Consider the following 11,196-nt stretch of genomic DNA (forward strand, 5'->3'; position numbering starts at 1 on the left):
TACATATGTTATGAATATTTTCTTTAAGAATTCTATTGCAAAAATACAAATACTTTAATATTAAGTAATTTTCATATTATTATGCCAATCTTTGTCTTTATAGCTTCTGGGTTTTATTAGAGAGGTTAGTTGTTTCAGATTCTTAACTAATTCCTAATTTTTTATTTTTTTATTATTATTATTATTATTATTATTATTATTATTATTTTTGAGACAGGATCTTACTCTATCACCTAGGCTGGAATGCAGTGGCACAAATGTGGCTCACTGAAGCCTTAACCTCCAGGCTCAGGCAGTCCTCCTGCCTCAGACTCCAGAGTAGCTGAGACTGTAGGCATGTGCCACCACGCCCAGCTAATTTTTATTTTTTTTGTAGAGGTGGGGGTCTTGCCATGTTGCCCAGGTCTGTCTCAAAATCCTGGGCTCAAGCAATCTGCACACATCAGCCTCCCAAAGTGCTGCAATTACAGGCATGCACCACCATGCCTGGCCCCTAAATTCTCATAGTCTGTTTTTATGTGTAGATCTTTATTCCACACAAATTTATTATTTTTCTTTTTTTGCAGGGTGTCAGGTAGGGATGTAACCTGACCATGGAATTAACTAAGTTATTTTTTAAAAATTAAATCATTTAAATATGCTTGTCTGAAAAACAATTTTATAGCACCAGTCAGGAGAATAATTGAGGTGAAAATAACATATGTCCCTTTCTGAATTCAATTACAATGTATTTTGCTTTATGTTTTTCTTTTTTTAATTATTTTTATTTTAAAATGTTTGATAGAATTTTTTCTAAGACTTTTTTGTACACAATTTTAGAGATGAGGAAGGAACAGAGCATTTGCGAAAACGAAATATGAAGTTGCCTTTTATGTTTACCACTGGAGAAGCTGTGTTGTATGAGGCAACCAACCCTTTTCCTGCCATAATGGATCCCTTACCACTAAGGACTAAAAATGGCACTAGTGGAAAAGACTCTGCTACCACATCAACTCTAAACAAGGATTCTCTCAATCCCAGTTCCCTCCTGGCTGCCATGATGCAACAAGATGAGTCTATTTATCTCTATCCTGCTTCAAGTACTTCAAGTACTGCACCTTTTGAAAACAATTTTTTTAATGAATCTATGAATGAATGCAGACATTGGCAAGATAATACTGCACCGATGGGAAATGATACCATCCTGAAACATGAGCAAATTGACCAGCCTCAGGATGTGAACTCATTTGCTGGAGGTCACCCAGGGCCCTTTCAAGATAGTAAAAACAGTGACTTGTACAGCATAATGAAAAACCTAGGCATTGATTTTGAAGACATCAAACACATGCAGAATGAAAAGTTTTTCAGAAATGATTTTTCTGGTGAGGTTGACTTCAGAGACATTGACTTAACGGATGAAATCCTGACATATGTCCAAGATTCTTTAAGTAAGTCTCCCTTCATACCTTCAGATTATCAACAGCAACAGTCCTTGGCTCTGAACTCAAGCTGTATGGTACAGGAACACCTACAGCTAGAACAGCAACAGCAACAACAGCATCACCAAAAGCAAGTAGTAGTGGAACCACAGCAACAGCTGTGTCAGAAAATGAAGCACATGCAAGTTAATGGCATGTTTGAAAATTGGAACTCTAACCAATTCGTGCCTTTCAATTGTCCACGGCAAGACCCACAACAATATAATGTCTTTTCAGACTTACATGGGATCAATCAAGAGTTCCCCTACAAATCTGAAATGGATTCTATGCCTTATACACAGAACTTTATTTCCTGTAATCAGCCTGTATTACTACAACATTCCAAATGTACAGAGCTGGACTATCCTATGGGGAGTTTTGAACCATCCCCATACCCCACTACTTCTAGTTTAGAAGATTTTGTCACTTGTTTACAAGTTCCTGAAAACCAAAAGCATGGATTAAATCCACAGTCAGCCATAATAACTCCTCAGACATGTTATGCTGGGGCCGTGTCGATGTATCAGTGCCAGCCAGAACCTCAGCACACCCATGTGGGTCAGATACAGTACAATCCAGTACTGCCAGGCCAACAGGCATTTTTAAACAAGGTAAGGGTGTTATCAAACTGAATAAATCTTTCAGTGATTCTTTTTACCTTATAGACATGTTACACATTTTTTATGTCAGCTGATTTTAATCTATTATCTATAGCATTCATGGAGGCAGCATTTTTTATTATATCTGTGACTACCCTTTTTTTTTTTTTTTACAAGCCTGTACTTTTTCCAGTATGTTACTAATATATCATTCACCTGATTCATGAGGGAGAACGATATCAAGGAATGAAGCAACATGAATGTGTCCTTAATATAAGATGACCTAAATTACTAGGTGAAATTAGTTTTTAGAAGTATTATATTTAAAATAGATAATTTGGTTTATTCTTTCTGGATTCTTTAAAAATTATATGGCTATTTAAAAATTCAAACTTTAAAAAATGTATTGCAATTTTTAAGAATAATTTCTTCAAAGCTCTATTTTTTTATATATGTTTGAAATTGAGTTAAACTCAAATTTAAGTGTGCTTTCTTACAATGCCTCTGAAACCCTAGATTAATTATATCCCTGGAATTCAGTCCTAGGCACCTCCATGTTCTCTAGCTATTCCTCCACATTACCTCCCCTATCCTCATTTCATCCTTTAAGGTAGAATGGCTTTCTTTTCTGGCTTTCTTAAAAGAGGTAACTCAGCTGGCTTTCTGTCATGGAAATCAAGCTTGATAATGCATTTTTGTTGTTTAAATGTGTCATCAGAATCCGTCTGGCAGTGAGCACACTTTAAATCTAAAAATGATCACTTAAAAAAAAAAAGTTAACATAATGTCAGTAACTGCTGTCTCTGGCCACTCAGGAATACATCATGTTTGCATTTATGCTTTTTCCATTAGAAAATATTTAGTTCATTTTAAAGTATATTTAAGTTTAGTTTTAAAGAATATCTTGACTAAAATTAAGCTCCTTGACCCCTGTTTATTCTGTATTAAGAGTATAATAATTAAAAGTATGACCTGAAGCTTTATCTTTAATTGTATTTTCTGGCTTTTTCATACATCTTGCTTGTCTAATCGTATATGAGCTTTTTAATAGAAAAGGATGGTGAAAATTTTTCTTATTCTCATTCCTTACATCCTTCAGTTATATTAAAATTGAATAATATTCAGTTATAGTCTGTCTCACAAAATTGCTATGAAAGTATATTTTACTCTTGAGTAAAGCAAATTGTACAGAAGTTAATTCTGTAAAATTATATTTTGAATAAGGAGTTGCATGAGTATCACATAAGTTCTTTGCAGTGTTTTCCCCTCACTACTTTTTCTTGCTTCTTTGTAAATAACCAAATAATTCTATAGACCTACATATGCTCCAGAGTACATGTTATTGAGCTAAGACACTCAATATTGAGCCACTGAGTAGCTGTTCAGCACTTGAAATGTGGCTAGTCCAAATCGAGATGTGCTGTGTGAAATACACATTGGATTTTTGGATTTTGAAGACTTGGCTTGAAAAAAGAATGTAAAATATCTCATCTTTTACTATTGATTTCATGTTGAAATGATTAGTTTTTTCAGTAGCCGCATTACAAAAGTAAAAAGAAACACGTAAAATTAACTTTAGAAATGTATTTTATTTAATCTACTGTAGCCAAAAATTTAAGTTCTGTATGTGGCTCACATTATATTTCTGTTGGATGACACTGCTCTGTACAGTGTGTTTAAAGAGAATGGCTGACATGAATTGGGTTATGAGTAATGAGAAAAAATCATTTAAAACTCACCATTATCCGGGCAGGTAATACTAACTTTTTATTTAAAGAATTTACAGTGTTGCCATTCATTGAAGATACAGGTTATATGATTTTTACTATAGATTTTATATATGTTTTGGAGGATCTGTGAAGTAATTAACATTTTGATTACTGAAGCCAGTTATGTAGGCTCTACAAAGGTAGATTTTATTTGAAGCAATTAAGGATATGATTTTAATCTGTTTTAAAGTTTCCAGAATGTCCACTGACTAAAATATAAAGGCTCTATAATCTATAAAACTCTACAGAGCTATACATCTTCATGTCCTTCCTTTTTATTTTTCGTTTTTCTACTAGCAGTTATAGAAACCAGATTCATTGCAGAGTAAGAAAACAAGACAGAGCATTTTCTTTTGGTAACTTGATTCTGTAATTAGAACTATGCTTTCAGTAGTATTCATTAATTAAAAGTATATTATGAATAAGAAATCGGTTAAGAAAATCATACCTGTGGTGTAATATTTTAGGAATATTTACAAACATTTAGAAAATCAGAAGCTGCCTTTTTTGGAAAAGTTTTGCATTCCAATGTAAGATTACTGAATATAATCAATTCACTGACACCTATAACTTGAAACCTGGTCAAAGCAAACCTACGTATGACAGAGAATATTTAACTGTAATTCGTGACTTGTGCTGTTTGACCCATCAATTCCTACCTGACCCAAAGGCAATCTGAAATGAGACAGCTGCATCACTCATCTGTACTATGTTCAAAATTTCCTGTCAAATTAATGGAAAAACAGGTTATAAATGCAACTAATACATAATATATCCTCAGTATGTCTTCACTGTGTGAAAGATTTAAAATTTAGCAACAGTTAAAGAATTTGAAGTTTACAACTCTCAAGGGTAAGATTTTAAAAATACATGTTAATATGTTATTTAATGGCTTAAGATACTTGGAAGATCTATTCCAATAAGTTGCATCACCATTTTTGTTTTCAGTTTCAGAATGGAGTTTTAAATGAAACATATCCAGCTGAATTAAATAACATAAATAACACTCAGACTACCACACATCTTCAGCCACTTCATCATCCGTCAGAAGCCAGACCTTTTCCTGATTTGACATCCAGTGGATTCCTGTAATTCCAAGCCCAATTTTGACCCTGGTTTTTGGATTAAATTAGTTTGTTGAGGATTATGGAATAATAAAACTGTCACTGTTGGACGTCAGCAAGTTCACATGGAGGCATTGATGCATGCTATTCACAATTATTCCAAACCAAATTTTAATTTTTGCTTTTAGAAAAGGGAGTTTAAAAATGGTATCAAAATACATACACTATAGTCAAGATAGAAAGGGTGCTGCCACAGAGTAGTGAGATACTGTCTACATTTCACATTATTCTGAGCACCACAAAATATACAAAACTTTATCAGGGAAACTAAGACTCTTTTAAATTAGAAAATATTCTCTATTTGAATTATTTCTGTCAGAGTAAAAATAAAATACTTTGAGTTTTGAACTACTGGATTCTTATTAGTTCCCCAAATACAAAGTTACAGAGCTAAACTAGTTTTTCCTATCATGTTAACCTCTGCTTTTATTTCGGATGTTAAAATGAATGGTTTGGTGCTTTTTATAAAAAGATAATCTCAGTGCTTTCCTCCTTCACTGTTTCATCTAAGTGCCTCACATTTTTTTCTACCTATAACACTCTAGGATGTATATTTTATATAAAGTATTCTTTTTCTTTTTTAAATTAATATCTTTCTGCACACAAATATTATTTGTGTTTCCTAAATCCAACCATTTTCATTAATTCAGGCATGTTTTAACTCTACTACTTACCTACTTTCTTCAGGTAAAGGGCAAATAATGATTGAAAAAATAATTATTTATTACATAATTTAGTTGTTTCTAGACTATAAATGTTGCTATGTGCCTTATGTTGAAAAAATTTAAAAGTAAAATGTCTTTCCAAATTATTTCTTAATTATTATAAAAATATTAAGACAATAGCACTTAAATTCCTCAACAGTGTTTTCAGAAGAATATACCACTCTGTACCTTTATTGAAATCTCCATGATGATTGTTGAATCTTGCAATGTGAAAAATCTGCTGTTAACTGCAACCATGTTTATTAAATTGCAAGAAGCTTTATTTCTAGCTTTTTAATTAAGCAAAGCACCCATTTCAATGTGTATAAATTGTCTTTAAAAACTGTTTTAGACCTTTAATCCTTGATAATATATTGTGTTGACTTTATAAATTTCGCTTCTTAGAACAGTGGAAACTGTGTTTTTCTCATATTTGAGGAGTGTTAAGATTGCAGATAGCAAGGTTTGGTGCAAAGTATTGTAATGAGTGAATTGAATGGTGCATCGTATAGATATAATGAACAAAATTATTTGTAAGATATTTGCAGTTTTTCATTTTAAAAGGTCCATACCTTATATATGCACTTAAATAATTTGTTGAGGCTTTACATACTTTATCAATGTGTCTTTCTAAGAAATCAAGTAATTAATCCAACTGCTCAAAGTTGGTATTAAAAAAAAAAGCCAACACATAGTTCGTTTACCTTCAAACTTTAGGTTGTTTTTAATGGTATACTGATCTTCATTACCAAAAGGCAGATTAATCACCCTACCAACTTTACTGCCCTAACAGGGCTTAAAAGAAAAAATGACACCATCTTTTATTCTTCTTTTCTTCTTCTTCTTTTTTTTTTTTTTTTTTTTTTTTTTGAGACAGAGTCTCACTCTGCCGCCCAGACTGGAGTGCAGTGGCACAATCTTGGCTCACTGCAACCTCTACCTCCTGGGTTCAAGTGATTCTCTTGCCTCAGCCTCCCGAGTTGCTGGGATTACAGGCATGTACCACCACGCCCAGCTAATTTTTGTATTTTTAGTAGAAACGGGGTTTCACCATGTTGGCCAGACTGGTCTCAAACTCCTGACCTCAGGTGAGCCTCCCACCTCAGCCTCCCAAAGTGCTGGGATTACAGGCGTGAGCCACTGCACTCAGCTCTTCTTTTCTTTAGATATGAGAGCTGAAGAGCTTAGACACATTTTGCATGTATTATTTTAAAATCTGATGGAATCCCAAACTGAGATGTATTAAAATACAATTTTCGGCGGGGTGCAGTGGCTCACGCCTGTAATCCCAGCACTTGGGGAGGGCGAGGAGGGTGGATCACGAGGTCAAGAAATGGAGACCATCCTGACCAACGTGGTGAAACCCCGTCTCTACTAGAAATACAGAAATTAGCTGGGCATGGTGGCGTGAGCCTGTAGTCCTAGCTACTCAGGAGGCTGAGGCAGGAGAATAGCCTGAACCCGTGAAGCGGAGGTTGCAGAGCCGAGATCGCCCCACTGCAATCCAGCCTGGCAATAGACTGAGACTCCATCTCCAAAAAAAAAAAAAAAAATTTTTTTCTTTTACTTTTTTTAGTAAATTAATGTATATAAAAATGGCTTTGGACAAAATATCTCTCAGTTCTCTGTATTTTCAGTCAAAACTTTAAACCTGTAGAATCAATTTAAGTGTTGAAAAAAATTTGTCTGAAACATTTCATAATTTGTTTCCAGCATGAGGTATCTAAGGATTTAGACCAGTGGTCTAGATTAATACTCTATTTTTACATTTAAACCTTTTATTATAAGTCTTATATAAACCATTTTTGTTACTCTCTTCCACATGTTACTGGATAAATTGTTTAGTGGAAAATAGGCTTTTTAATCATGAATATGATGACAATCAGTTATACAGTTATAAAATTAAAAGTTTGAAAAGCAATATTGTATATTTTTATCTATATAAAATAACTAAAATGTATCTAAGAATAATAAAATCACATTAAACCAAATACACGTTTGTCTGTATTGTTAAGTGCCAAACAAAGGATACTTAGTGCACTGCTACATTGTGGGATTTATTTCTAGATGATGTGCACATCTAAGGATATGGATGTGTCTAATTTAGTCTTTTCCTATACGGGATTTTTCTTACAATACCTGAAGACTTACCAGTATTCTAGTGTATTATGAAGCTTTCAATCATTACTATGCACAAACTAGTGTTTTTCGATGTTACTAAATTTTAGGTAAATGCTTTCATGGCTTTTTTCTTCAAAATGTTACTGCTTACATATATCATGCATAGATTTTTGCTTAAAGTATGATTTATAATATCCTTATTATCAAAGTTGTATACAATAATATATAATAAAATGACAAATATGAATAATATGTTTTAATGTAAATTCTTTCTGGTCCACGTAAAGGAAATTATTTATACTATAGTATTATAACTATGTTAGATGAGGGCAATCTACAATACTTAGGGGTATGTTAAGTCAGTAATTCATAAACTTCTTATACAATTTTGCCCCCCAGTGTTTGACCTTTATCTGGATATAAAAAACACTCTCAGTAGCTTCATAAATTAAAATGCTTCTGAAATGAACTTTTTTAAAGCCCTGTGTTATCAGTGTAGTAGTGTATCTTAGATTAAAATCCAAAATCCTGTTTTAATATTTTAAGAATATTTCTGAAGAAATTCGAAATAACCCTTGTTAGGCGTATTTTGTGCTTAGTTTAGAAAAACCATTGCCCAAACTTAGTATTTCTGTTTAATAAGTATAAATGATACAGAAGCCTTTGGCCTTAAATTCATAACTGTTGAACATTCATGAAAAATTCTGCAATTAGAATTGATTGAAGAAAAATTCCTGAGAAAATGTTTTCATTCTTGTGACAGTTATTTTTCTATTAGTTATATATTTGTTCTTTACAATTAGGCATTTTTCTCGACTAGCATATCATAAGTTAGCATCATACTTAATTCTGAACATTTTAGACTAATCCTGAGTCTTTAAGAATTACATAAAATATTTAGTTTTAAGTGTTTGATCTGAAAAAAATCAAGTAAAAATCCAGATAACCTGAGTGCATCTCTGCTTGCACTTAGGTGATTTCTGTCACCATGAATGACTCTAGCTTGTCCAATTTTACCAGCTCTACCAAACACCGACCCAGGGATGTTGGCCACTGACAGGGCTGGATGACATCCCTAATTTCTTTCACTGTCTGCAGATGACCTTGCTTCCGTTTTTACTAATAAAATCGAGGGTATCATCCTAAGTTTGTACCTTCACCTCAGCAATTCCTCTATCCTTGGACTTAACTCCAGTATGTGAGGAGGAGAGGTTCCTGAACTCCAGGGTTAGCCCCTGTCTTCTCTCGTTCTCATGCACACAGCTTCGACACCTCCTTTCTGAGAGGCTCTCCTTCTCAGTAGGATTCCCTGTGAATAGGTCCTCCTCCATCCTGGAAGAAAATTACTTGAACCTGCACTTTCTTCTCTATTAAAGTACTTCTTTACCTTCTTCCTTTGTAACAGTTTTTATCTCCTGAGATCTGGTTTTGTTTTCCATCCTTCCATTATACTGCAGTGTTGCGGTTCACTAAACTTCTTAACCATAGGCTCCTTTTCTATGGCCCTGCAACCAAACTGATTACACTTTCAATGAACTTTTTTCTTCCCTTCCATGACATTAGTTGTCCTATAAGTTCCTATTATCCCTTCTCTTTCCTTTGTTAACCACTCTTTCCTCCTCCCACCTGGCAACAGGCTTAGTTTTGACCATTTGTGGCTCTTTCTGTACATACTGTCTAAGAAGAAGTGATTCAATGCCTTACCTCTGATTGACATTTGTGGAGCAATTCTTTCCCTGAGAGAGCAGCATAGCATAGCCAAACTAAACACATAGACTTTGGAGTCACACTACTAGGTATAAATCCTGGCTTCGCCACAGATAAGATATGTCATTGGGAAGGTTTCTTACTTTCTCTTAGCCTAAGATTCCTTTTCTGTAAACTAAGGCTAACAGTACCTGCCTCACTGGATTGCTGGAGGATTCAGTGATTTATATAAAATCACTTAGCTGCCAGTAGCCAAAACTGGAATAATTTGAGCAACTAAATAAGTGATGATAGCATTAGATTACAGCACAAAAAATAAAGTAAATATCCATGAATCCATACTGATATAAATAAAATGGTTGAAAAATAAATGGGGGAGAAGGAGCACATCTTTCCTATAGAAGAATCCCAAATAATATTGGTAGCTACTATGCCCTCTCATGCATGAGCTTAGTTCTCCTCCCCTGGAAGTATGAGCTAGACTTAATGACTTGCTTTCAAGGAACAGAGTACAGACAGAGAAGAAACTAACTTTACATTGTTGAAATCTGGCAAGCACTACTTTAACCAAGTAATCAAGGTTAACATCACCAATGAAAAGTCATGTTGATATAACATGAATTACCTGATATGATACTTTGTGAAGTGTACATCTCAAAGCTCCCTGATTTTCTTAAAAACACATAGCCTCAGTCTAATTATGAGAAAACATCAAACGCAAATTCAGGGACATTCCACAAAATTTCTGAGAGGATTTTTTTAAAGTGTCACTGTCACAGAAAGAGACTGAATAATTATCACAGAGCAGAGGAGGCTAAGGAGGCATGATGACTGAATTTAATGTGATATCTTGGATTGCACCCTTCATAGAAAAAGGGCATTACTGAGAGTCTGCAGAACTCTAAGTCTAGTTAATAGTACCGCATCGTCGTTAATTTTTTGGTTTTGACCAATGTGCCATGGTTATATAAGACGTTAGAGGTACCTGGCTGAAGAGAATAAAGGAACTCTATATCCTTTCGACTTTTCTGTAAATCTAAAATTATTCCACAATAGATTTTAATTACTTTTTTATAAAAATACAGTTTTTTTATTGCCACATAGCAAGTATCTTTATGTCTCTCATTACTATTTTCCTGTATCTTCACAACCTCCTCTTAGTTGGAGGTAAAGCTATACATTGACATCAGTCCCCATTAACTACTGATTTGATGAATTTTTTTTTAATTTAAGTTCTGGGGTACATGTACAGAACGTGCAGGTTTGTTTCATAGGTATACACGTGCCATGGTGGTGTGCCGCACCCATCAACCCATGATCTACATTAGATATTTCTCCTAATGGTATCCCTCCCCTAGCCCCCAACTGGTGTGTGATGTTCCCTTGCCTGTGTCCATGTGTTGTCATTGTTCAACTCCCACTTATGAGTGAGAACATGCAGTGTTTAGTTTTCTGTTCTTGTGTTAGTTTGCTGAGAATGATGGTTTCCAGCTTCATCCGTGATCCTGCAAAGGACAGCAACTCATCCTTTTTTATGGCTGCATAGTATTCCATGCTGCCAGTTTTCCCAACACCATTTATTAAATAGGGAATCCTTTCCCCATTGCTTATTTGTGTCAGGTTTGTCAAAGATTGGATGGTTGTAGATGTGTGGTGTTACTTCTGAGGCCTCTGTTCTGTTCCATTGGTCTATATATCTGTTTTGGTACCAGTAC

The 11,196-nt window shown here is 34.3% G+C and overlaps 1 protein-coding gene across 1 annotated transcript in view; it reads left to right on the forward strand.

Moving 5' to 3' along the window:
• AHR (aryl hydrocarbon receptor) overlaps positions 1 to 8,024 on the forward strand; it is a 47,671-nt gene extending 39,647 nt beyond the window's left edge. Inside the window, exons 10-11 of the mRNA XM_030822184.1 lie at positions 820 to 2,068; positions 4,774 to 8,024. Of these exons, the coding sequence (XP_030678044.1) occupies positions 820 to 2,068; positions 4,774 to 4,917 (1,393 nt within the window). The 3' untranslated portion in view covers positions 4,918 to 8,024. The remainder of the gene's footprint in view (positions 1 to 819; positions 2,069 to 4,773) is intronic.
• Positions 8,025 to 11,196: the final 3,172 nt, after the last annotated feature.

This window comes from Nomascus leucogenys, chromosome 11 (assembly GCF_006542625.1).
Source record: "Nomascus leucogenys isolate Asia chromosome 11, Asia_NLE_v1, whole genome shotgun sequence".
Classification (NCBI taxonomy): Eukaryota; Metazoa; Chordata; class Mammalia; order Primates; family Hylobatidae; genus Nomascus; species Nomascus leucogenys.